Here is a 27,756-nt window from a genome sequence, read left to right as displayed (position 1 = left end):
GAAACCGAGGGTATCTAGCCTTTGAGCCAACTCGCTGTGTTGTTAGTGTTTCTTTCTTAGTATGTTGGAAATTATAATTGCCTTCACCTTGTCACAGATTTCATAACCAACTAAGTACTTCAAGCAGAAAGTTTAATCTACTAAAAAATGAGAGAAGTACAAAAATTGGAAGACTTATTTAAGATTTTTGATCGATTTCTGTGCTAACTCGCTGCTCTTATCTGTATTAATGTTAAATATAATGTTCAACTTTTTCTTTCTTTCTTTACCACTCAAACGTGACTACTCGTGAATGTTCATAATTGAAACAGAGGACTCCCTGTGTTCTGAGGGGCAGAGCCACTGGTTTATTCAGAGCAAATTTGCATTCATTTCGCCATTTCAATATCACTGCTTGTGTTCAAATTTGTACAAATATGAACTCGGTCAGCTAAATTGCCACGTTTCAGTTCTACTTTTGAATGAATAACGAAAGAGTTTGTAACCGATTCACCGTTCAAAAAGTTGATCTGCTAACTTAGCACGTTTCAGTTCTTTCTTATTAGAAAAAAGAATGAGTTAACTTTCAAGTAATCGTTCCAAAATGGAGGTTCAAACAAAGGCGGCTCCAGATTTCAAGCTGAAAACCTCAGGATCCCAACTCAAAATCCAGGAAAGCATCGTTGAAAACGCCAACGAGGTGTTGTTTCACTACCCAACATATAACATTCAGACTCCGAATCTACGATCACAGTATTTAAAGCACAATTTGAATAACACACTGTTTGTTTCGCCCGATTTGGATGAAACTGCACTTGTTAGTTACGAAGAAGGAGGTCGAGCGTTAAAACGCCTGGATGATTCTCAGAAGAGCTCGTTGAGAAATTATGGTCAGTTTGGAGTGCCAAGTGTACTGTTCCCTGGAAACGATCATGTTTGGAGAGTCAGTGAAATTTTTCAGAAGGGCAAACAAAAGACAAGGGCCACCTTCTACGTGTGGATCGCCAATGCTTACAAGTAAGTTCGATTTATTTTTGGATTAGTTTCGTTATTACTTTGCTCAATAAGGATAGAAAGTTTAGTTTGCGCCTGAATTCGGCAAAATTAAGGGTTTTCTGCTCATTTTTGATATACAATTCAGTTTTTTTTTAAGTTTTGTTAACCATTTTATCAATATTTGCGATTGGTAATTTATCCATTTCACAAACTGTATGAAATATAATTTATTCAATTCAAAGTTTTCTTTTCAAAAACCGGTTAGTAGAAAAGTTCGAAGGTCACTCCATATGGCCTAATGACAAACATGTAATGAAAGTTGCGGAAAATAGTAAATTGGAATTATATTAGCTATTGTTTCACGCATTTGAGGCCTAATGTATCGTCGATTAGAAGTCGGCTTCATATCCTAGATCTATTCATTGTGATATATTATTGACTTATCATTTATCGATCATCTATTTTTGAGTGTAAAAGAACGAAGTGATTTTGATTTATATAATAGGTCTTGATGATTTTTTCCAGGAAAAATTCTAAAAATGCTCCTATTACTACAGCAAGGCATCCTACACAGGGGCGGATTCGACCCACTGCCGAACCAAAGGGTCCTCCCTTTGGTACTTTTTAAGAAATCCGCTTTTGGCCGACCGACCCTAAAGTTTTTCTTAATGCGCCTTTGGCGCCAATATATACTAATTTTGAAGGTGGAAGCGCGCGCAAAAAAAAAACGCGATTTTTTGGTAAACTTTTTCCAGAAAGTGCCCATAAACGCCTTTTTTGGCCTGTTTTTTCAAAATTTTGCCTGCAGTGCAGAAATTTTGGCAAAAACAGGGTCTTTTTAGTGCTTTAGGAGAGCTCGGAAAATCAACTTGGTCGACATAGAAAAAAAGGTCGACAAAATTTTCGAAACTTTTTTGAAAATCCCCCCCCCCCCCGAGAAAATCCTAGATCCGCCCCTGATCCTACGAATTAATGCACTCAAGAAAAAACAAAACAGTTATATATCCGCTTAATGAGTTGAAATTCACTCGCTGGAAAATAGGCAAACTCCGCTCTCCCATGATGAAAGCAGAAATGGTGCAAAAAAACGACTAATTTCTAGTTTCGGTATTGGATTTTCTTTTTTTTCAGATTTCCCGGTGGAATATAAAAACTCACCAATTGATACAGTTTAACTAAGAAAAAGTTCAATCATAGACGTTTATTAAACTTCAAAGAGCTTTAACCTGATATATTTTTTTCTTCGAAAGTTTAAAAAATGGTAATTTTTTTTTACAGTTTTCCTACCTTTTGTTGGCTATGGTTATTATTATTTTTATTATAATTATTATGATTATTATTTTTATTATGATTATGATCGTTATGATGATGATGATTATTATTATTATTATTATTATTATTATTATTACACTTGCGATCAGCTTAGCGCGTTATTACGAACCTTCATTTTTCTCACCTTATTCGCAAACAAAAAGTGTTTGTACGTTAAGCTTCCGTGGCTGAGTGGTTAGTGTGTGAGACTCTTAATCTCTAGGACGGAGGTTGGAAGTAACCGAATTTTTGCTAATTCGAGGCTTATTTCTAATTTTTATTGAACTTTATAGAGCTGCTTTTTGTCATTTTCTCGCTAGTGTTTGCAAAGCGAAGCGTCGCCTCTGTGTTATTTTTACCCTTGCGATAGGCAAGGGTATTGCAACCGCTCATAATAGGTACTAGACTTTTTTTTTAGCGTAAACAACTTTTTCTACAGATATCGTACTTGCATGTAAATTTGAACGTGTTTTACTGTAGAGGTAAATGTAGAGTGCATGTTAGGTATGTGCCTTGTGTGCCTATTATGAGTTCCTTTAGTGGTATTTTGTGCCAAAAAATTTTGTTATTTTTTCGACACATGAGCTTCACTTTAATTCTATCGGCTCATTTTGCGAATGATTTATTTCAATTGCCTTTTGTTGGTGTTTAGAAGAATGGTTGAAGTCTCACAAAATTTTTTGGACAAGTTTTAATCACCTTTCCTACCCCCTATTCAAATTGAAAATTTTAAAAATGAAAAAAAAAAATTAAATCTTTTTTTTTACGTTCCTATTTTTAGTTGGCACAATATACTTGGTTTTGACCTATTATGCTTTTTATTGTTAAATCAGCTTTTTTCTTATTATTTTCCTCGTGTAAATAATTGAGTTTTTGAGTTTTCGCAACTTCTTGGTTTACTTTTCTGCTAAGTTTTTCTACTAAAATTAAAAATACGTTTTCATTGCTTTTTTGCCCATATTGTTTTGAGAAGTAAAGCTTTCACTTGAAATGAAAACAAAGCAAGCCTGAATTGCCTAAAAATCAGAAATAATTAAATCAGTACTTTTTATAATTTAAATTAAATTTTCTAGTCGAGCTCATCGTTTTGCAAAATCAATTTGAGTTGCTGTCTGCTAATTTTTTGTTCCTCCAGTTTTGTGTAGTTTCCTTGCCTTGAAATGGTAAAAATGAGAACCAAGCAAGCTTGAAGGGCTATCAAATCACAATTGCCAGACGAATTTAGGATTTTTCAGTTTTTCGTTCATTTATTAAAAATTAAAATTAATGTTTTCACGTTAAGTTAATTTTAATCTGTTTTCGGGCTACATCTTTCTAAAAGTAGTTCAATGGCATATGTTTTTCTTTAATATTTGTTTTTTTTTCTGTTTGATTGTTTGGCAAACCGTTTTTCTGTTAACTTGTTGGTCTTGTCTGATTGGGTTTTTAATCTGGAAATTGAAATTGGTGTTTTTTGGCTTCATAGTTGTTCAAAATCATTTTTTTTTCGTAAATTTTTTCTAGTTTTTTCTTTGTTTCGTTTTTTCTATTTGTTTTTCGTTGAACTCATAAAACATAAGTTTTTGAATTGTTTTGGAATTGATTTTTCCAAGGTTTTGCAAAATTTCTCGTTGTCACTGTTGTTGTCTTTTTTAAGAATCGTTTTATGCTTTTGCGAATTATATTTTTTGTGTTTCTAATCTAATTTTTCTTGGGCTCGGGAAAAATTGAATAATATTTTTCGGTTTCTTTCATTTAGTTATTTAAAAAGTAAAACAGAAAGAGTGGTTTTTGGTTATTTCATCCATGCAGTTTACCAATGATTCGATCGCCTGTTTTCGAAATACTTCGATGTTTAGCTTTCTTTCTGGTAGTAAATTTACCACGATCGATTTCAGCTAGTCGTGTTATTTGTTTCATCTTTGTCTTGAATGAGCTTAAAAGATTTCTCTTACCTTTATTGACTTAGATGCCTCTTTTTGAGTCATTTCAGGAGCAAAAAAAGTTTTCCCTTATTGTTTTGAGTGTAGAGTTAATGTTTTAAAAAAATTTTGTAATTTAGTTTTTCTAATAAAAACATTTCTTTTTCAATGCAACGTGTGTCTGTCCAAGAGTTTTTGGCTTTGTTTTCGCTTTGTTAGTTCTGTTTTGATGCTTCTTTAACTTACAGGTTTTTTCTTGGCATTTTGTTCTGAAAAAAGTTCAAGACAAAACGAAGATAAATGTTTTAGGCAGATCAAGTTTTTAAATTTTTTCTGTTGAAGTTTGCAAGTAATTGAGTTCCAAGATTTGTTTGGAAAATTATTATTTTTCTGAAGAAAAAAAAACAATATTTTGAAGTTTTTTTTTCAATATGTCGGTTAATCTGCAGGTATCGCAAAACCATTGTTTCGCTTGAAAGGTTTTTTTTTTGGTTCAAATAGTCTCGGATCGTAAAAGTTTTGTAGCTCATTTTTTATGGCAACAGTTTTGTATGCTTTTTAACGGGTGGCTACCAAAGTTTTGTTGAGTAATTTTTTTTCAATTGCTATAACTAAACAGGCTTTAAAAAACTTTTTGTAATTTTATGTTAACAAAGTTTTTGCGGAGACTCTTCGATGAATAGGCATTAGAATCCAAGTGTAACAGGGTTACATTTTGGCCATGGACAGGATGGACTGTCAGGGATGAAAAAGGTGTATTATGTAGAATTCAAATTCCTATTTGATAAAAACATGTATGATGAAAATGTATAAGATCGTTTTTTAAATTTTATTTTAGACGCTATGGAAACATTTTTTTTTCGAAAAACGTGGTGCCAATGAAAAGTACGACCTGTGTGGGGGGAAAATTTTAACCAAATGTTTTTCATTTTCTCGAAAACTACCGTCACACATCAAAGGTTTTGTTTTACATCGAAAGACCGGCTTGTGTGAATCCCCCTTCATTAGAGGCTGCGCTCAAATTTTTCGCACAAAAAGTTACGGCCCTCAGAAAAGTCAAATATTCAATTTTTTGACCGTTTTAAAATCTTTCTGACTTTTCTCGAAAACTTTGCTCCTGAATCTGAGATTTATGGTTTCAATCGAAAGGACAAATTGTGATAAGCTCCCCTGCAGAAGTGGCTACGCCCAAACTTTTTACGCGATAAGTTATGAACCTCGAAATAGTCAAATAATAGACTTTTTAACATCTTGTTGACTTTTCTCGAAAAGTACTTTCACAAATCTGAAATTTTGGGTTCAATGGAAAGAGAGGGTTGTGGGAATTTCCCCTGCATAAGTGGCCACGGGCAGTTTTTAAACTAAAAAGTTATCGTCCTAGGAAAAATCATATTTGTGATTTTTGAACGTTTTTTGAAACTTCTTGATTTTTTTAAAAAGAAAATTACCCTCCCAGAGTTGAATTTTTGAGTTCAATCGAAAGATCAGGATTGTGAAGCTCCCCTTTGTAAGCGGCTGCGCTCATTTTTTTCCGCAAAATTTAGGTTCCGCGGAAAATTCAAATATTAGATTATTTGACCGTCTTTCAAGCTTTTTGAATTACCTCGAAAACTACCGTGAGATTTTGGTCTTCATTAAAAAAATGGGAAGCTCCACTGTTACAAAAAATTGTGGCTTTCGGAAAATTTGATTTTGACCTTTTTTTGAAACTTTGACTTTTCTCGAAGATTGCTCACTCAAATGGGCGGTTTTGGGTCAAATGCAGAAAAAGGGTTATAAGAACTTCACTTTGTAAGAGGTTACCTCCATAATTTTCTATCAAAGAAAGTTATAGCCCTCAGAAAAGGCAATGTTTTGATTTATTGTCAGTTTTTTGAAAATTTTAGATTTTTCTCGAAAACTACCTAGCCGAATCTAATATCAAGGGTTTGATCCGAAGCCTCTGTGCAAAAGCGGCCAAGCCCTAAGTTTTGTTTCAAAGAAAATTGTTATGTTCTTTTTACAAACACCAAATTATCAAACAAAATTCACTCCTGCTTATTTTACTGGAGAAACAAGTAAGGTTTTGGGTTAAGACTAATTTTAGATTTTGAAATAACCCATTTCATCCCACATCAGTACAACAAATTCAAAAAATATCAAACAGGTACCTCCAGCTTTAGCTGTGCACCTTATATGAAAATGTTTTTATGATGCTGTTTGAAACCGTCTCAAAGCCAGCAAACAGACCAACCTATTTGTTTTTTTTTCTGCAAAAATTATTGACGGCACTGTTGTTCGGGATCATAGTTGTACATGGATTTTTATACCGAGTCCAACAAAGTTAAGTGTCTCTGGTTGCAAGAGCGGATCTAGGGTTTTCTCGACGGGGGGGGGGGGGGCGGATTTTCAAAACATTTTCGAAAGTTTTGTCGATCAAATTGATTTTTAGAGCTCTTCCGAAGCTCTAAAAAGACACCTGTTTCTGCCAATTTTTTTGGAAAATGTTGACCAAGAAATCGCTTTTTTCAGCGCGCGCTTTCCTCTCAAATTATTAATTATGGGCGCCTGTAGAGATTTTAAGGGTCCGTTAGACAAAATGGATATCTCAAAATAGTGCAAAGGGGGACCTTTTGGGTCAGCAGGAAGTCGAGTCCCTGAAAGGGCGCGTCGGCCCCGTTCCCCGTCTAAATACGTCCCTGTGTGGTTGTGATTATCGGCAACTGGCACAATTTATTCGTATTTTTTATGGCAGCCCAACCTGAAATAACATCTGGGACATCAAATTCCGATCGACTATCGGTAGCAGGCTGCGATCGAATATTCACTTGTCCAAAAACAGTTACACTAGGCTGAAACTGTTTTTGGCCTAGTGTTGCCCTGTGCAACTCTGATTTTATCATATCCATTAATTTAGACCGTGAGCTGAACGAGCACTACTGGCTCTCGAATCGTGCAGCCTCCAACCATAAAGCATTCAAGATTAACATTCCACTACAGTACACGAAAACTCAACCCAAACCTGTTAAACGTTTGAGCTTCTGCAGTGCAGACTACGATCAACTGGACAGTATCATTCTGAACAAACCATTCAAAGGAATTTGCTGGACAAACCCAAACGCACTTCTGAGCCAATGGCACAGCTGGCTATTGGATATTCGGTCAAGCGCTGTTCCCGTTCGCACAAAACACAGAAGCAGTCTCGCCCCGTGGGTTTCGTCTGCTACCTCAGACAAGCTCAAGCGTCTGAACACTCCGAGGAACCAGAAAACAAGTCCCGCAATGGAAGACAAAGTGAACGCACAACTGCGGATATGTGAGCATGAGCTCGAAGTAGACCAATCAAACTACGAATCTTTACTTGCGAATGCTCGTGACACACGCGCTCTGTTCAAATACTACAAGTCAATCAAAAATCCCCAAGTTCTTCCTCCATCTGTATTTTGAAAACACTCTCGAGCGACATCAAATCTCGATAAAGCGACGTTATTCAACAGATTCTTTCGGTCGGTATTCACGACTCCATCATCTATTTTCCAACCATCCGATACTCAGATTCAGATAAGCGACTACGATGTTTCACTTTCCAAAATAACCAAAGTGACTTCGTCTCTTGACGTAAGCAAATCAACTGGGCCCGACAGACTCCCAGCGGCTTTGTTTAGGAACTGCAAAGCGTTGAACAAGTCTATCGCAAGTCTTTTCAAGTCAATCAAACACACATCAATTTTTCCATCTGACTGGAAAGTTGGAATGGTGAAACCACTGCACAAGAAAGACAACAAAGCAAACGTAGAGAACTATCGACCAATCACGCTGTTGAGTTTAATTTCTAAAGTCTACGAGAAGTGCATTTTCGACCCACTTTACGAACATGTTGCAAATCTTATTCCTACAACTCAATTCGGTTTCCAAAAGAAAAAGTCTACAATAACCCAACTTCTTGTGTATTTAGGCGAAATCTACTCCAACGTTGATATCAGTGAACAAGTAGTAGACGCAGTGTACTTAGACTTCTCGAAAGCCTTCGACAAAATTGACCACAATATTCTCCTGTCAAAACTCTCCAAAATTGGTGTCCGAGGAAACATGCTCAAAGTTCTGCAAAGTTATCTGAAAAACAGGCAACAATTTGTGGACATCGAAGGACGCGCCTCAGAATACCTATCGGTCTCAAGTGGCGTCCCCCAGGGATCAATTCTGGGACCACTGCTTTTTCTAATATATTTGATTGATCTTTCCAACGATCTATCATCAGAGGTTTTCAGCTTTGCCGACGATTTTAAACTCCTATCACTACACAAGCACAATGAGCCCTGCGATCTACAGTTCGACCTCGACCGGCTATGGAATTGGTGTACCTCACATCAAATGTCTTTCAACATAGATAAGTGTTGCGTTATGCACTTCAAAACTAAAAACTGTGGACCTTTCTACCTTGGGTGCAACGAATTGAAAACATCAAGTTGTGAAAAAGATCTCGGAGTGAAGGTTTCAAGTTCTCTAAAGTGGAGCGAACACATAAAGTTCGCATCTGCCAAAGCGATCAAAGTCCTATTCCTTTTAAAGCGATCCTCGGCGAAGCAACTTCAAGCATCAACAAAAGTTAATCTCTACAAGTCGATGGTTTTACCTATCATATGCTACGGGAGCTCAGTTTGGTATTCTTCGAAAACGGACCTCACAAAACTCGAAAACATTCAGAAGAAAGCTGCGAACTGGGCAACAAATTATTCGGAGAATTGCTATACTGACAAATTGTCTACGTTGAATCTCTTGCCTCTTTCTTTGTACATCGAGCTGAACGACATTTTGACGTTATCCAAAGTCATAAACAATCGTTTCGACTTCAACTGGCATCCCTTTGTGAACTTTTCTTCCCGGAGAAACAACCTTTTTGACCTGCCTTACGTCAGCAAAGAACAGCTGAAAGGAAATTTCTGGTATCGCACACAGAGACTCGCAAACCTATTGAACAACAGAATAGATTTCCTCAATTCTAACGGCCTCAAAGCAAGACTGTTGAAAACTTACTGGTGCTATTTCAATGATGTCTACAACTCTTCTTCTTCTTGTACTTGGCGCGTTCTTTGCCTTTGTGCAAATTGTCGCCAAACTAACTTTTAGCGTTTGATTTTCGTTTCGGGGTCTTATACACCCTTCAGTATTGTTTTACTGTAAATTCATAATAATAATAATCATAATAAAACCTTTTCTGGTAGTTTTTGCGTCTCGTCCTTTGAAGTCCTTTTTGGTTGATGATATTTCGATATAACGCCTTGTTTTAAGTTTTTTCTTGTAGATTCTATTTGTAGCAGCGTACATGGCCGTAGACGTCATTGAGATGTCATGATGGATTGTATGATGGATTGTCATGGAGTGATATTCAAAAATTCAAATGAGTTTTGAGATCTGAATTTTCATACCTAGTTGAAATAGAATTATCTTTTTTTTGCATTTTTTCTACAAAGCGCAATAATTGGATAAAAAAGTCAATTATGAGCGATTTTAAAATAGCTAGACAAACGATTAATTTGTATTTGAACAAAGTTTGGTTAAAAGCATGGATAAAATTGTCTAATTTTGTCTCAAAGCCAGAAAATATTTAGACCTGTATTTCTCGAAGTTTTTTAGTGAAAAATTTTGAATCCGAATAACGAACAATAGGGATTTAATATGATACTGTAACACTTCACCCTCTACGAGCTTTTTTTGGTGTACTCGAAATTGGGCAAAAAACCTTCCTTGCAAATAGCTCATAATGAGCGTCGTGTAAATGGTAAATGATCTGAAACAATAATCATTTGCTTAAATAAATGTTCTCTATTGTTGCTGTTTTTTTTCAAGTTTTATAAAAAAAAATGATTTTGGAAGCAAATGACGATTTTTTCCCAAATGTTTTCTGCAAGTCCATGAGCATTTTCTGAAAATTTGAGGTGTTGAAAATAGATACGTTTTTTTTTCATTTAATTTGTTCAAAATATAGTTTTTTTTCGTAGTTTGGCGATTGTCCCTTTTTTCTCTGCTTCGCCGCGGAGCTTTTTGCATGTAAAAGATGATGAAAATGTGTACATGATGTGTTTCAGCCTGATTGTTATACAGTCAAAACATCGAATACTAGGCAAGGGAAAATTTTGTCTGCACCGCTCCTATCGATCAATCAAAGCGGGTCTTTGGAAGCTTGCAGATGCACTCGTAGGCTTACCCTACATTCGCAAGTCCTTGAACGTAGTCGGGTTGCCATCGTGGGATGCGGAACTAGCACAATACATTGCTCCTCGAGACTATTCAAAAGTGGCTGAAATTATAGCAGTGGTTGAAAAGTATTATGAAGCCAATTCGGAACGAAACGATAGCAAATACCCGAAACTGCCGAGTTCTGCTAGTATTTTTGACATCGAACTGGCAATGCAAAATTTAGGACCAAATGATTCAGATTTTCCCTGGTTCATTTTCAATCAAAAGATGTGGAAGCAAATTCAAGATATAACAGAGGATTTGTTGTTGGAAATGGACAAAATCGAGCATTTGTTCACGATTGACATGAAGTACGACCTAGTTCTGAAGCACTCCGGGTCAAGGTCGAATCTGAATGACGTCATCACTGGGGCGGGAGACGGAGATGACAGGAGCACTACTTCTTCGTTCGTAGCTGATAAGGTCGAACCCAGTGCCCTGCAGAAAGTAGTCAATGAGAAGATCAGGGAAGCATATGTGGAGAAGTTTTTGCAGTTGATCGCAAATGTAAGTTGGCCTTTCCTAACCTTCTCTTTTTATATGTTTTTAAGTGTTCTAAAAGTGGCTATGAGTTGAAGAAGACCGGCAAATTGATCGGAAAAAGATAAAATCTGTTTTTGAAATTGCCTTCAAAAAACTCAAATTCTACGCCTGGAAGAGAAAGAGAGCTGGTGCTATTTAAAAGATACGTAGACGGAGTTTTTCGCCTTTAAGAGCGTGTTGGATAGCAGTTGCGTTTTCAGTCGGAATCTCTACAAGCCATTGACAAACGACTGCCAGAACTGCTGGTGAACAACTTCAATTGCAACGACAGGCTGGACTGTCACGAGGCTGAAAAGCAGAGTGAAATTGAAGAAATCATGTCAAAGTACGAGGGAGAGCTGAAGAAAACTAACCCAGTGAAGGGCCGGACGAAGCACTGGAGAAGACCGATGGCTAGGAATCATCGGCAACAATTGCAGGATGAAATGAAGAAGGAAATGGAAGAAATGCGTAATGAACGATTGGAGCCGTGGGTGCGACCTCTCTACGACATTGCAGCCACATTCGAAGCTAAGTTGGAGGAGCTGAAGGCAAAGTGTGATGTAATCAAAGAGCCCCTGTTTGAAATCAAGCACAAGATTATGATTTGGAATCCAAAGAACTACAAAATAGAACGAAGGGAGAATCTCTTCTACCTCAGAGGAGAAGAAGTTCCCTGGACCAGAGTGCCCACACTGTTTGCTGAAACGGAGGCCACCAACTCCACCTTTACTCGCTCAGCCCATGCTCAGTTCAGTTACACCTGTGGTCAGTCATCAGCTTACCTTAGTTTTCTTTTAAAGTCTACCAGGTTTTTGTTTCCACTCCTAACTTGCTACATCCATTACTGGTTTTGATGGTTCCAAATCATGATTTGATATCCAAATAGAAAAATCATTGGCACTTTTTCACTTAAAGACGGCGGCATCAGCTTAATGAATCTAGTTAGGTAAACTCTGTATCGATGAATTTGAGCTACAATCTAACTTTTTCCTCCGAAAAATAGAATAGCATGATTTTTTAGTGAAAAACAAAATCTCTGAATAAATAGTTGTTTGCATTTGTTTAGCGAAAGCGAAGTACCACAACGTGAGCTCTGGGTGGTTTTGGAGGTGGAGAGACATGTTCCAGTTCGGACGCTGTCTATTCTGGAACTCACTGTACGTCTTCTGTCTGGTGATTCCTTTTGTCTCTCAAGTCAGCTTCAAGGCCATTGTGTATCCAAACAAGTTCAGCATGGGCTACAAAATGGGAGTGTCAGACGGGTTGCTCTACGCCGGCAAGAAGGTCCACAGTATGATCTCGAGGATCCACTCGCTTCACAGGAATATATCCAAGTCCAGGGCCAAGTTCGAAGCCACACCCGACCGCGGATTGCTGGGAAAGAACATAACGAGGCCGTTCAATTTGTTCTGGAACTACATCTGCAAGGGTGAGTCGCTTTTTAAAGTCTTCTTAATCTCGCGAAAAGAGTGTCAAATTGAGGAAAAGATGAAAATGAAAAATTAATTAATTCGGACAAAAGGTGGGTGGGTGGCGTGGCACGCTTACAGAAACAGAATAGGAAACCGCATCCAAAAATAAAGTTGAGTTATAGCAGCAGGAAAGAAAGGGAAAGTAAAGACGGGAATAAAGAGGATCAAACAGTCTAAGACACAAAATAACACGGGGCAAGTGAGGACATGTAGGAAGTTATAAGATGTTTGCAATCTATCTATACTATATTTAAATACGCGCGACAGCTATTTCCCATGTTTAAGCACAATACTTCTGCATTTTAACGAAAGATTTTTTTCAAGTTTAAGCTATATCATATATTGCTGTTTAAGAAATTTTTTCGATGAACTTTCCGCAAGGTCATTAATTTTTCAGCAATTTTCGAGGTCAAATTAAGTCCTGCTTTTTCATCTGCTTTTTCCTTCCAGAACTTTGAGGATCTCATTCCTGTTGTTGGATAGTGTGAGGGTACTCTCAGGGGTTGCGAATCTTGCCTCCAAATATAGCTGCTCAAATCCTTGTAGTTTTCGAGATTCGAATAAATTTGATTTTTTTTTCTTCAAAATTTGAATTTCCTAACCTGTAGTTGGGGGATTTCAGAGTAATCTCAGGGGTTGCGACTTCGGCCTCCAATTAAGGTTGCCCAATTTTTTTTAGCTTAAGAGATACGAGTATTTTCGTGATTTTTTCGCAAATTTTCAGAAAACTCAAATTACAATAATTTACAAAAGTGAAATTCCCAACCATTTAGTTGTGTGCTGTCAGAGTACTGTCAAAGATTGCGAAAATTACCTTCAAATAAGACTGCTCAAAACTTGGTAGTTTTAGAGATGTGACATTTTTTCTGGTTTTCAAAAAAAAATTGTTTTATAGAAAACTTAAGGTTGAAGTTTCTCAAAATTCAAAATTTGAGTTTCCCAACGATGTAGTTGGGTACTATAAGAGTACTCCCAGGAGTTGCAAGTCTAGCGTTCAAATGCGACTGCTCAAATTCTTGTAGTTTCCAAGATGTGACGTTTCCTAGTTCGTTATAATTTTTTTCAAAAAACGTATATAAAACTTACAAAGTTTTATGGTTCTTCAAAATTTGTATAAATAACTTGTATTTACGAACCCTGTAATTGGGTGTTGTCAGAGTACACTCAAAGAATGCAAATCTTATTTCCAATATATTCGGTTTTTATGGGTTGTTAATTCGGAGTACTGGAGGTGCGTTACACGCTAGTAAGTCTTATTTGCTTTCTGTGCGTTTCTTCTTTTTCCTCCTTAGGCGATAAGATGCTGTTCTGATGATGGTAAAAGAGAGTTCGTATGATGGTGATAGTATTAGCGTACGAGTTGTGGGTTTTGGCACTGAGCTTGTCTGCAAGAACTTTATGGAAATGCGAAGCTTCTTCACCAGTGGCACCGTTCGTGCTCAAGACTAAAGGGTTGAAGCTACCGTTCTCTGTTTCACGCGCGCGCTAGTTTTACTCAGTTTTCTTGCAGGTTTCGTGAGTCTGAGTACCGTTTTCAGAGGCTTTTTGAGGCTAGTGCTGCAATTCGGGTGTGTTATCTGTATGTCGAAGAAAGGCCTTTGCAACGGGCGCCATTTTCTTCGGAGTTCGAGTGTGGGAGAGTGTCTGCGCCTGATGTTGGCTGAAGCATTGGCTCTATCACAATGTCTTTACAAACATTTGTAAGCAGCTCTGCCTCCACATCCTGCACAGCCTTGTGCCTCATGATAAGGAAGCCTCCTAGCTGGTCATTGCTATTTTCTTTGCCTTATTCACAAAAGCGTGGTAGACCTTTGATTGGCCAGTTATATCTTAAAATTATGGCATCGCGGAACTTCTCTTTGTTGAAATACATATCGTGATCTTTCGATGATAGTGTGGTTAGCCGTGTAGATGTGCCTTTTGTTTGGAGGAATTCGAGCTGGCGTTTACTTCTTTTGTCTATTTTTCCCAGGATATCATCATGGTCATCTTCAGATTGGAGAGTGTTTCGTTTTCTAATTTCAGGTCTATTTACCATCAGTGTTGGTCCTTTAATAACACTACGTTTTAAACATGTTTTAAACACTGTTTAAAACGTCGGTCAGAAATAGCGTGTTATTTTCTCGTGTCATAAATGACGTCATAACAAACCGGCCTCCGATATGTGCTTGAGATTACTTGCACTTGTTCCCACCTCGGCCGGCCTCGAAATAGTTTTCTCGACGATGGGAATGGTTGAAGACGAAAAAAGAAACAACTTGCACAGTGCAAAAACTGCAAAACTTCCATTTTGTATGCGTGCTCTTAATGATTGAATTTCATTAATGAACGTTTTTGCTCAGTTTTTAATTTTGACATTTTAAACATTAATGACGTTATAAACGTTTAAAACGTTTTAAACGTCCTTTTTCCAAAACTGACATAAATTGACCAACACTGTTTACCATGTTTTCTATGTATGGTTCCCCCAAGATTATAGCGATTTGAAGGCCATTTGTCAGATGTGTTGTCTGTTGTTGACATATTAGTCTGGTTATAAATGTTCAAGCCTCCAAATCTGACTGGGAGGGCAATTATATTTCCCATATCATCTTAGACGATTCTACAGCAGGAATTCCCGGATTTGTTGTGCCACAGGTTCCAATATCTCATCCAGGCTGCGACGGTTCTCATCAAATAGTTCCATCCGCTCAGGAGAGAGAACACAGCTATAAACTACGTAACTCAAGTGTGGTTCAGATTTGGACATTTTCGATAGCATGCGGATCTGTTCCATCAAAACATCCATTTTGTCTTGAATGAATTATTTACGTGCTTGGATATTTCCAATTACAGTCCCGAGATGTTCTTTTCCTCCAAAAATTGTTGATGTTCGACGTCGCAAAGACAACGTTGGCTTTGATGGCAAGTTCTTCGGTTTCTGCAATGAGCCGAAAGTTTGAAGCTTTTGGAAAAAATTTTAAATTTCGGCCGAGGTGGTTCAGCTGATCCCACCAGTTCTGAACACTGATGAGTTCTTCTAGTGCTGCTGCAGCGTCCGCGAACCATTCTTGGATTAGGTTGTTCCTTTCGAGTTTGTCCATCAAAGGATTCATGCCGATAGCATAGAAGGCTGTTGCCATATTGTCTCCCTGTGTTGTGCCTTCTCGTGCGAGCATTTCCGTTCCTCTTCCCAAAAACAATCGAGCTGGTTCTCGATAGGTATTGATCAAATAGTTGTGTCAGCTATTTTCGGGCAAGTGAAGCGCTAGTTGTGTATTGATAGATAACGCTTCATGTTTTGAAGGTGTTCGTTGCATCCATTTGTAGCTTGCACTCGGTTGATTCTAGTTCAGAAGTTTTGATTGCGGCGCGTGTGAATAGCAGCTTTGACTCCGCCGTGTTGACCGGTGGTATGCCTTGCATTTTCTCCGCCAGGTGTGCTTCTCTGCTGTTGGGATCGAGCTCATAAAGTTTTTGCACAATAGTGTTATTCGGATCGGGTTGCATGCAGATGGGTTTTGTTCAAGTAACTTCATTGCATTTATGAGTCTGTCTTCTAGAACAAGCTTGGTGAATGTTTTGCTGCTGTTTGCTAGGGCTTCATTGAACATCAAGTCGATTTCTCTTTTCTTCCACGAGGCTTGAAGTTTCTCCAAGTATTTGGAGAAATCTGACGAGGAGGGCAATTATATTTCGCACGTCATCTGAGATGGTTTACTTCAACAGTTTGCAGGAATTCTCGGATTTGTTGTTCGAGAGGTTCCAATGTCGCATCTAGGTTGACCAAGGTTCTCATCAAATAGTTCTATCTGTTCTGGAGAATACGGCTATAAACTACGTAACTCAGGTGTGGCTCAGATTTGGTCATTTTCGATAGCATGCGGATCTGTTCCATCCAAACATCCATTTTGTCTTGGTTGAATTCTTTGCGTGCTTGGATATTTCCAATTGCAGTCCCGAGATGTATTTGTCCCGCTCATGTAAAGTTGATGTTCGAGCTCGCGTAGACAGCTTAGGCTTTGATGGCAACTTCTGTTTTTGCAGTGAGCCAACACTTTGACGCTTTTGAAAAATATACACATTTGGGGACTATGTGGTTTAGCTGATCCCACCAGTTCTTAACACTGATGAGTTCTTCTAGTGCTGCTGCATCTACGGCGAATCATTCTTGGATTAGGTTATTCATTTCGAGTTTATCATCATAGGATTCATGCCGATAGCATAGAAGGCTGTTGCCATATTGTCTCCCTGCGTTGTGCCTTCTCCTGAGAGTATTTTGGCTCCGCTTCCCAAAAACAATCGAGCTGGTTCTCGATAGGTATTGATCAAATAGTTCTGTCAGCTATTTTCGGGCAAGTGAAGCGCTATCTTTTTGAAGAGGTTCGTTGCATCCGTTTGCAGCATGCACTCGGTTGATTCTAGTTCAGAAGTTTTGATTGCGGCGTGAATAGCAGCTTCGACTCCACTGTTAACCTGTGGTATGCCTAGCATTTTCCGCCAAGTGTGCTTCTCTGCTGTTGGGATAGAGCTCTTAAAGTTTTCATCCAACAGTCTCATTCGGATCGAGGTTGCCTGTAGATGGGTTTTGTTCAAGAAATTTCATTGCATTTGTGAGTCTGCCTTCGAAAACAAGCTTGGTGACTGTTTTGCTGCTGTTTGCTAGGGCTTCTTTGAACATCAAGTCGATTTCTCTTTTTCTTCCACCAGGCTTGGCATTTCTCCAAGTATTTCCCATGGTCTCTTGCTTTGGACCTTTTATGAGGTTTCTGCATCATTAGCATTATGAAGGCGTGGAACATTTTGATAGCGTGATCCTGAAGTAACGAACTTTTCGTGAAAAACTGGAGAGTGCGATTGTTGCAACGCAAAAGACCCGAGGGGCTATAGCGGCATTTGACCGTTTTTTACTGTTTTTTTGGTTCTAATTCGGTTCAGCCTTGATTAAGGCTGACCGTCAAAAAGAGCAATTTGTCTCAAGGACTCAAGGACAATAAATTATAATCGGAGCTGATTATTGGTGTTATATGATCTTATGTTTTGGATGAAAATTATCAAAATTCCCGATAATACGAATTTATTCTTGATTTTTTTCGACTTCAAATTCATCTTACGGAGGTTGAGTGCGCACAGCGATCGGCTTCTTCTAGGATATTGTTGCGTACCTTACCATGAGGGAGTTCGAAGATGTTCTTTCTCATGTGTACTGCTGTCTCATTAATGAGATTCATTTTATCAATAAAGGTGACCATTGATCTTTGTCCATTTGATGAACATAAAGTATGAACATAAAGTTGACCTTTGGTTGTCGTGCGTTCCGGTATTTGTGCAACTGTGATAACTGGGGAAGCCGAAATTGTCATTTGGGCCAACACTTGCGTTAAGCCCGAGGGTTCTGTTGTCACAGTTTCATTTGGATCCTCTTCATAGGCTCTGTATGTCCAAGCCTGAATTTTATCGATTCATCTTCTGTCAGGGCGACCATTTTTCAGCCAGGTGGCGCTCCAGTGATTGACATATGAGTCTTTGTAGTTCATAGTGTTTCTTTTGCCATTCTTCCCCCATTTGACAATGGAGTGGGTGCCCTGAATATCCTCAGTGTAATATGCGCCATCAGGAAGGTTGGACTGTGTGTCTGGATGAGTTTGTGTCATTACAAGTTTGAAACTATTTATTACGTTTATCACGCCAATTAAACAGATCCTTTCGACAAGCATTCTAGTTTTTAATCACTCAATTTTGAGTTAGCGTTTTAAATCACTGCATTATTTAAATTTTTTGAGCTTCTATGTTCTCTTTAGTCTGATTGATGTCTGAAAAGAGGTATATTTTGAAGAGAATCTGCCCGTCATTGTAAATCTTCTGTTTTTCAGGCCTCGTGGGAACTACGATGTTCATCCTCTTCTATCCTTTTGTGAACACACTTCTATCCACTCTCTCTATCCTGGTGGGAATCACAACTCCCCTTTGGCTCCCCTTTGCCATGATAGTCTACTACCTCATCCAAATTCTGATCGCCGACTTCAAAAGACCCGGATACTCAGAGGGCTTCCGATTCTTCTATCTGTTTCACATCTTCATCTACAAGTTCTTCATTTTGGGATTTTGTCAGCCTGTTTCGTGTGTGTTTCTTACATTTGTAGGCTACCCTCTCACTGCGTTGGTTCTCTGCGTGCTTGGATCTCTGCAGATCTGCATCAGGAGCTCCTATGATTTCGTCATCTATCATCTCTTCTTGAAGGTAAGAGTCCTTAATCACATGAATGCCTGGTAATTGAGTACAATGTCTGTCACGTGAATATCAACGAATACGATTGAAAATAGATGACGTTTGGCTATAGTGATTGGTCCAGCTGCTCTTCCTTCAGCCACATATTGATTTCCAGCTGGCACACAATTTTTTCTCAAGTGGAGGGTTCGAAACCCAGTAAGGAATAATTTTTCTAAGAGCAGCCAGAGAATGTAAGCTTTTAACTAGCGTGTGTGAAGTTGGAAATGGAATGACTTGGAAGGCTTAGTGTTGCATTTCAGAGGATTGCACGTGTTCCGGCAACTAACAGTTTTGCTGCCAAGAAGATCGCTGGACCGGGCATGGCGTCCGACTTCTTCCTCCAGATGGACCCAGAACATGCTCTGGTCCCAGTATTCTACTGGGTTGACACACTAATTCTGGACACGTGGCGGCAGCTACACAAACGGCAGATTGGAGAACCGAAGCAGATTTACAACAAGTAAGCGCCGCTATTTTTCGTCTAATAGTTATATAGCAGTTCCTCTAAAGACATTATTAATTACGTGATTTGAAAAATGCTTAATTACACTACAGTTAAACAACATGAACTTTTCTAAGTTCTACAGTTGGTAATGTGGAGCAAAAGAAGCCCCAGGAACTTTCGGTAGAATAGGAGCAATAGTTGGCTAGAGAGTTATCTGAATGTCTTGAAGCTTACTTGGGAGACATTTAGACCTGAATTTTGGAGCAGCAGTTTCACGTATGTGCGATAATGTTTGAAAGTTGAAGAGGAAAAACTTCCGTTATTTGATGGAACGAATGTTTTCGCTGTTACAGTTTTCTGAAAACGGTATGCAGCTATGTGTATCATGTTTTAGGTTTTTCGATCAATTGTTCGAACCATTCTCAGCGATAGTGAGTGGTGGTGGGGGCAATGGACAGAAAAGACATCAGTTCTACTCACAGCTGCTCAAAGAGGAATCCGAGCATACTGACCGACTGAATAAGGTGTACGGAAGTGCGATTAACAATCTGCACATCCATATTCCTAACAAGAACCTCATAAGACTTCGTGCACAAGACCTAGATAAGCTAATCATGATGACAACTCAGTACCTGTCGAACGTAATCACTGAAAGCCTCTTTCCTTTCCTCGACGACAAGAAGTCTCTGAATGGGTTCTGGAAGTCGCGTGAAATCAAAAAAGACGACTGGGTCTCGTTGGCTCGGCACGTGTTGACCGAAGTCTACTCGGATCCGTTTATGGTGCCCCTGGAGGAAACAGATGTGAACTGTGCGTTCAAACTGAAAGTGGAGGAGTTGACCCTTTCCAGTTATCTGGAGGGAGTGATCAGCACTGAAATCGCAGACCCCCTCGAAGCTCACTCAGTAACGTTCAAAAGACTGTCAAACAACATACACGTGACTCGACCGCGTCAAAGCATCGAGAACATCGACAAACTCAGGCTTCATTCGCATCTGTTCAACTACTCCAATATATGCGCGCAGCATCTGGCTGAGAAATACCCTCTGCTAGCCAATAAAAGTGACAGATTGGTGGCGCATATCTGGAAGGAGCTGGGAGCAAGTGGGGTGGACTTGGAGTACGCGGCGGCCAAACAGAAGAGAATCGCGGAGCAAGAAATCCCAGGACTGCACGGGGACACAGCATCGTCGACAGTACCAATTCAAATGGAAAGTGTAACCGAAACTTAAAACTGAATTAGAATTGCATGCTGTTCAGAAATTGTACAGGGTGATATTAAAGAAATTTGTTTAGTTAGTTTCGAAACAATGATTAAGTCCAGTAAATAATGACAAAGATTTTGATATTAGCTTCAACCAAACGTGTTTTGTTTATGAAATCAAATCCACTTTTTTAAATTTAAAAGAAGTTTTATCAGACGCATAAGCGTGCGAGTGTAGTGTTTTACGATTTGACATTTTTTCCAACTACATTCCAGCTCATTTTAGTGCAAAGTCTCTCAAAGTGCATCTTTGCTGTCTGATATAAAAGAATAAAGTATGAAATCAGTATAGACACCTTGGCTAGGTAGTAACAAGCCGGGACTATTATTCTGACCGTCTGGGTTCAAATCCTGTCCTCTCGAAGGTTTTTAAAGTTTGAGAGGACACAATTTGTAGACTTTCACAATTTGTAGACTTTTTAGGTCTTGTGTTTTTTTTTTGTTTTTAAAAGGATAAAAGCACGCTTAGGTTTGATTTACCGCAGTTTGACTTTCATTTTTTTAATGTTCGATTTAAAATCATTTGCTGAAAGGAATACAAAACTGCAAATGATGCGAAAAGCGTGATTAAGTTCCAGTCTCAAAATTGGACTTTAATTTACCTGCGCAATAAAAATTTAGTTATCTTGATGTTGATTACTTCTATTTAAAAAAGGGGGTCAGTCAGGAATTGTTTTTTTTTGAAATTCAGAGTTTTTTTCACTGTCCTTGAGTGCATTGACTCTTGAGCAACTGTCTGTTAGCTATATTTTTTCCGAAGCTGGGGGAGATGAACCAGCAATTGGGGGGGGGGGGGGGGGGGGGTTGGTTTTAATCGTGAAAATCTTTTCCTTTAAGTCATGAAGTTAGCCTTTTTCCATATTAAGCTAAGCCTCTGTGTAACGTATTCAGTTCAAAATTGGAAGAACATGAGTTGGAAGCATTGAAACAATAACTGTTAATGAACGAATGAAACCCTTATTTAAGTTTTTTTCTAGCTTTCTTATCAGGTAAAAGGATTAGTGGTTGACGCTTCAAAATTGGAAGAACATTAGTCCGCAGTTTGGCTCATTGCTTCTCCAGGTTCACTTGAAATCCATGTGCCAAGAGGTACAGCACAGAGCTCTCCGGTAGTCAAAGTGCATTTGACACGAAGAACGTGAACTACTTTCAGCTTTGAAAGTGGCTTCATTTGTAAACCTGCAAACGGAATGATTAAATCACTCATTGATCCGGTTTTATCCACTTGGGTTAGTTTTACCTAAGAAGTGTTAATTTATTTAAAGTTTAAAAGTTTTTTCTAGGTCAAATATGTTTTTGATTCTACATCTTGAAAATGTTCCAAGAAGTGTCATTTTTTGGTGTCTTTTAGTTTGTTGAAATTTCCGACTTTCAGGTGTCTTTTTCTGCTCATGATTTTTCTTGTTCTGTTTTTGTCTCTGGTAAGAGGATTTTTTATAAGGCCTGGTGAATTAATTAGTATTTAATTAAAGAATAAAATCAAGTTTTTCTTCTTTTGAATTCTTGATGGTGTTAAAATATAGACAGAAAATCGACGAGAAAACCTTTTCTGGCTTAGTAATCTGACACACGACTTCGAACAGGTGTGGATCCAGAGTTGTCTCGAGGGTGGGTTGGATTTTTAAAAAATTCTGTCGACTTTTTTTTAGAACGACCGAAGTGATTCTCCGAGCACTAAACAGAACCTGTATTGGCCAAATTTTCTGCGTCGCATGCAAGAATTTGAATAAAAAACAAGCCACTTTTTGGAAAATCTTGACCAAAAAATGCGCTTTATGCCGCTGAAGCTTTAAAAAATGAAGCCATTTATCTATGAAAGAAAGGGACAACAAACGAGCTTTTCACTTGACATGTAACTTTTTTGGTTAATTTTGTGGGCTGAGAATTTTGGTCACCCGCTTGCATTGCGCGTAGATCCTAAAATAGCTAATAATAGCGTCACGAAAAAATTGACAAAGTTTGCATCTGTTGGATATATTTCATTAGATATAGCTGTTCAATTTGTGCCTCGAAGTATAGTTTCAGCTATTTAGTTTCAGCTATTTGAGTCTATTTATTTCTTTCATCTTATTTCTTTATTTGACGAGGATGTTGATTTGAAAATTTTGTCCTACTGATTGTTAAAACAAACTGTTAAACACCCTTGTTCATAGCTTGAGATTTATCAGAATGACTGACTTTACTAATGGAGAGGTGGCAATTATCACTGGAGCTAGCTCAGGTTTTGGGGCTCAAGCAGCCGTTAAGTTTTGCGAACTGGGAGTTGACAAATTGTGTTTGACCGGCCGAGACTTGGAAGCCCTAAGAGAGACGCAAAGGTTGTGTATTGAGAGGTCAAACGAGAAATTGAAGGAAGAGGATCTACTTATTGTAACTGGTGCGTTCTCAAAGTAATTTTTTCCAATCAAAAAGAGTAGTTACGTTTGTTAATTAGGATAGTCTTAAGCGATGAAACTGATTTACTTCGTATACCCGAGCTAAATGGAGCAGAGACCATTCAGCCACAGACAATTCGGCCAATTTAGATTAAAAGACTAGATAAAAGAAAAATTAAAACTTCTAATTAGATTAGAATCAGAAGGCTTTCAACACTAATAAAATGTGAAACATCCAAAAACTAATTTCAAAGATCAAAACAAAGTTGCTATGCATAATTTTCAGGATATATGTACATTAAAGGTACAAAATTTTAAATATTTCTGTATATGGTCTCTATTCTAGTTTTTTTGCGTTTTGAACGAGTTTTTCATTGCATTCTTGCCTTGTTCGTACGTATCCCAATGCATTGTTCGTACGAGGTTCTCCGCTGAGCATCCGATTAAAAACGTTCCAATCGGCAAAGTCAAACTTTGGTTTGACGCGTCTATTTCCTCGACAGGCGCCAATATAATTTCGAAGAGACGTTGAGTAACTCGGTATTGTCGGCCCTACATAGAGGCAAGTCCGTTTGGGCGTTGAAGGCAATCTGTCAGGGAGCGTTTCCAGTGTTTGTGGCTCTTTCTCGAATTTCATCAGCAAACTTTCTAGCTTGGAGTTTTCGAGGGGCTCGATAATTGAGCGTGATCGTATTTTAAGGTGAACTTTTGCTGTTCGTCCAAATAACTCACTGCTCTACTAATTCCGAAAGTACATAGCCATTTATTGAGGCCGTTCTTAAGTTGGTTTTTTTTTCACGGTATCTATAACCATCAAGACAAAGTTGTTTTTCCGCGTTCAGATAACACGAATACAATCTTATACGTCAAATTTTGCTTAAAATGAGTGAATGAGAGTGATTCAGGTACTAATCAATCATTTTTTCAAGCTAGTTACTAAAGAAAATTGATCAATGTTACTTGTGTCAATGGACCAGCTAATTGCAAAAAGTAGGCTTTAAACTCGATACTGGTTTCTGGTTGGACAGTACTTAAATTGCAATTAGTTTATCTTTCAAAGAAGTTAAAGTTTCAAATTAGTTTCAACCAGCCAGTAAAATTTTCAATTTCTGGTCTGCTTTTTGTGTAAAATGGTCAACTTTCAAGTATATAGCAGTTTTGTGTTGAGTTTGATTTTTATTGGAAACAAAATGATTTATAAAATTTTATGCTTAATTAATTTTGGTTCTCTTATTTTTATTTGTTTTTGTTTAATTGAAGGGAATTAATTATAAATCGTCTAATCAAAGTTTTGATGTTTTGCCGCCTGTGAAAAAATTTAGCGTGCACGTTTTAAACTTTTAAAACCGTCTCAATAGTTTTTGACCCAGTTGTCTCACTTAATTTGACTAAATAGTCTGAATTTGACCTTGGCTGAATTGTCTCTGACCGAATTGTCTGAATGCGAAGCTAAATAACAAATAAATCTACACAGCTTCAACTGACTAAAAAATCATCTAATTTGAAAGCTACAAATAAAAAATCATCTGGCTACACGTCTGATAATTCCCCCGAACTTAGGACTTTAAGGTTTTGCATTTTTTCTAAATCTTTTTTCATTAGATAACATTTTGAACTTCTCTTTTGTTTAAGCTGACTAACAAGTATTTGATTTTTTTTTCGAAATATTTCATAATCTCATTAAAAGTTGACTTTAAACAAAAAAACATGGTTTTGAGAACAAAATGAAAGTTATCGGCTTCGACTGATTGGAGCTGCTTCGAAAAATTCAAATAAAACGAGTTTCTTATAATTTAAACGTTGTTGTTGTTTGAGGTTGTTGTTGTTTGGTCGTGCTGCCAATTTTTAAATCAAGTTGCGCGCAATATTTATGCATGTGTTGTTTTTCGTTCAGACTAGATTTTCAGTGTTTTTGAACAAAAATTTTAGAAATCTGAAAAATATAAAAAAATATAAACAACTTGATTCTAACTTTTACACCGTGAAGCGTTGGTGGGTTTAGAAGTTGAAATTTTTCGACGAGTAAAGTGTGCAGCATTTCCATTTAGCGTGCATTTCCAAAATTATCTGGCTTTAAAAATTCGTCTGTGAATTTGTTATTTTCTTTTCAGTTTTTTGAAAAACTTGTCGACATTGCTGACCAATTATTCAGTTCGACATTTCAAAGCACAATCAGGATTTCATTCTAACAAGTAAAAACTTGTTTTGTGTTGAAAATAAGATGTAATTGTTTCGAGGTTTGAAGAAAATCACAAAAAATTATGCACGCACCGTTTTTTTTCTTCTGTCAAATTTCGACTGTTTTGTTTAGGTTTTTTGAGAGAATTTGCTTTATACAATCTAAAAGTTTCTGGATGCTCTGTGCTCAAAAGACGACATTCATTTGTGAATGCCGTGAGCTCTAAAAAGACATTTTTCGAATAGAGGACTCAAATTGCGCTTTCCGAAAATGTAATGCAAGTAACATGACTCTCGCGAATGATATATTCCCAGCTTAAAAATTCTGGAAGTGTCCGCATCTTGCTGTCAGCAAAAAAAAATCAAATGTTTCTGAAACAATAAACAGTTTTCAATTAAACTTACTGATGATAACGCCTGCAATGAACAAGCGTTATCGAACCGGAATATAGACTTTTTCATGCTAACCACTTGATTAACAGAATCAGTTGTATCTTGGTTCATAATGATTTCAAACGTCGTTGGGTATCCGGCACTTAGCCTGGAGGCAAAGAAAACACCTGGGATGGCAAAGACCGTGGGTTCGAGTCTGAGCAAGAACAGTTTTTTTTCAATTTGGAATCATTCCTTTGCAAAAAATGTCGGTCTATAGTTTGTCTGCTTATGTTTTGTCGGGTTATTTGCCACATCATAAAATTGATTTTTAACGCAATTTTCAAAGTAATTGCTCTCAGTTTTTTTATTACTCCAGCGTATTTGAAACTTTCTAGCCTTGGCTTGGTATATTTTGCTGTTTTATTCGCTTAAAAACTTTATTCGGCTTAAATGATTTGGGCTCATATTTTTATATTTCATTGGCTTAGTGACCTAAATTGGGGTCATTTCAAAAGTAGCATGAGTATTATGCTTTATTCCGGATCGCACTAAATGCTAAAACTCTTAGAATAAAATTTATAAGAGTGTTTCTTGACAACAACTATATTTGCCGTTCTACGGGAAAGTTTCGTCGGCTCAGTTGCCGCTTGTTATTTTTTTTTGAATTTTGATATCTATTTTTTTGGGCTGAGTGGCTTTGTTTTCCTGTTAGCTTGCACTGCTATTTTTATGCTGTATCGGAAGTGGTGCGAAATTCAGCTTTGCCTCTATGGGTGTCTTGAACGTTTTGAGACGTTTTGAAAATTTTGAGACGTTTTGAAAATGTAGGTGACATTACGGACGAGTTAGTCTTGAAAAGCATAGTGGACAAAACGCTGGAAACATTTGGCCGAATCGATATCTTGATTAACAACGCGGGAATCTTCAAATCGGGTGGTTTCGAGTGGGCACCGGTAGCGATTTTTGATGAAATTATGGACACTAACGTGCGCTCTATGGTTGTTCTAACTCAGTTGTGCATCTCGCATTTGAAAAAGACGAAAGGAAGCATTGTTAATGTCTCTTCGGTAAACGGATTTCGCCCGTTTGTAAATGACGGGTATTATTGTATGAGCAAAGCAGCGGTGGATATGTTCACTAAATGTCTGGCACTAGAACTAGCTCCGGATGGTGTGCGAGTAAATGCAGTGAATCCGGGCGTCATTCTCACTAACATCCACACAAGAGGAGGCATGGATGATAGTCAGTATAGAGAGTTCCTGGATCGATCGAAACAGACACACCCACTTGGAAGAGTGGGCGAAACAGAAGAAGTGGCTAATGTGATCGCATTCCTAGTCAGTAGGCGAGCCAGCTTCATCACCGGAAGTTTGACTCCTATTGACGGCGGAAGGAATTGCGTGTGTCCTAGATGAAGCTGCTGTCAATGACATACTTGAACTTGAGAAATATATCGCTCACAGTTCATCTTAACAAAAGAAAATTATCAATTTGTGCTTCGTTGCTTAGCTATGAGGACACTTAAAAAAAACATTTTTTCTAAAAAGGTTCCTTCTATAAATTTTCTTTCGCCAATCGTTTGCTGGAATATATATAACACTGTGTCTACCGATTCACAAGGACACTATTCATGGATTGAAACATCTGGTCATCATGTTTATTTGTTACAAAAGTATCTGACGCCATAATATTCGTTTTTTACAAATGCCCATCAGTTGTCTCCGTCAATCTTATACTGGATTGTTTGAACTTAAAAACCTTGGATAGTTGTCATTACACCTGCAAAAGCAAGTGCCTTGTCATCGGGAACTAGACTTTTTTCCCCATAAACAACTTTTACAAATGATCAACTTGCTTGCTTATTAAATCCTAACAACGTCAAGGTTCCTTCGCACTTGGTATAGAAGTATAGAGGTTCCGTCGCCTTGGCATCTTGAGCTCCGGCGTTCGAATCCCGGTCGGACCATGTTTTTTTTCAGTATGTAAGCAATTGAAAAATTTTTTAGGTGAAAATTGTTTCGTGGGACATTTGTTTATCTCCTCAACCTTTATTCTCCTCAAGCTTTTTTGCCACATCACAAATTTTTTTTCGGTGAAAACAAGTATCATGGTATCATGCTCATTATAGTTTCAGGGAGACTTTCACAAAGTTTTTCATCAAATAATTTTTCCGGCTTAACTGATGTCTGCTCAAACATGGAATGGTTGGTTTTGTTTCCGCTTCGAAATTATTGTTGCGTTGCTAATTTAAAATTCAGATGTCTTGCTTTGTTTGTTTGCCTACAAGTTCTTTTTGTTGAAAACGAATATTATGAAATTTTAGGGGTTTGGAGTTTTAATTTCATTTTTTTTGAGACGCTTTGAAATTTTTTAAACTTTTTGCAAAAAATTTTAGTTTTTATCAAAAATTATTCTAATGATTTTCGAAAAAGTAGTATCAATGGAGCTACTGCCTGCCCTGTGTGTCTG

General features: G+C 37.8%; 2 protein-coding genes across 2 annotated transcripts; both read left to right on the top strand.

Annotated features, from left to right (window-relative positions):
* The first annotated feature begins 248 nt into the window (after positions 1-248).
* Positions 249-20,515, top strand: LOC134842039 (uncharacterized). The gene is made up of 7 exons (XM_063858189.1): positions 249-996; positions 10,253-10,910; positions 11,147-11,693; positions 11,995-12,357; positions 18,253-18,620; positions 18,911-19,110; positions 19,490-20,515. Exons 1-7 carry the CDS (start codon positions 584-586, stop codon positions 20,325-20,327), a joined length of 3,387 nt encoding a protein of 1,128 aa, XP_063714259.1. The 5' UTR covers positions 249-583; the 3' UTR covers positions 20,328-20,515.
* Positions 20,516-22,528: 2,013 nt separating this feature from the next.
* Positions 22,529-26,702, top strand: LOC134841100 (meso-2,3-butanediol dehydrogenase-like). The gene is made up of 2 exons (XM_063856878.1): positions 22,529-22,736; positions 26,116-26,702. The coding sequence occupies exons 1-2, from the start codon at positions 22,529-22,531 to the stop codon at positions 26,700-26,702; spliced, it is 795 nt and encodes a 264-aa protein (XP_063712948.1).
* Positions 26,703-27,756: the final 1,054 nt, after the last annotated feature.

The sequence above is a fragment of the Symsagittifera roscoffensis genome, chromosome 3 (genome assembly GCF_963678635.1).
Source record: "Symsagittifera roscoffensis chromosome 3, txSymRosc1.1, whole genome shotgun sequence".
Classification (NCBI taxonomy): Eukaryota; Metazoa; Xenacoelomorpha; order Acoela; family Convolutidae; genus Symsagittifera; species Symsagittifera roscoffensis.
The sequence above is the reverse complement of the archived record's forward strand: the minus strand, read 5'-3'. Positions and strand labels throughout refer to the sequence as shown.

Bases quoted from the DNA above. Each gene is read 5' to 3' on its own strand.
- LOC134841100 (XM_063856878.1), top strand. From the start codon at position 22,529: ATGACTGACTTTACTAATGGAGAGGTGGCAATTATCACTGGAGCTAGC. The intron at 22,737-26,115 runs GTGCGTTCTCAA...TTGAAAATGTAG, and splicing joins GGATCTACTTATTGTAACTG to GTGACATTACGGACGAGTTA.
- LOC134842039 (XM_063858189.1), top strand. From the start codon at position 584: ATGGAGGTTCAAACAAAGGCGGCTCCAGATTTCAAGCTGAAAACCTCA. The intron at 11,694-11,994 runs GTCAGTCATCAG...GCATTTGTTTAG, and splicing joins TCAGTTCAGTTACACCTGTG to CGAAAGCGAAGTACCACAAC. The intron at 18,621-18,910 runs GTAAGAGTCCTT...GTTGCATTTCAG, and splicing joins TCTATCATCTCTTCTTGAAG to AGGATTGCACGTGTTCCGGC.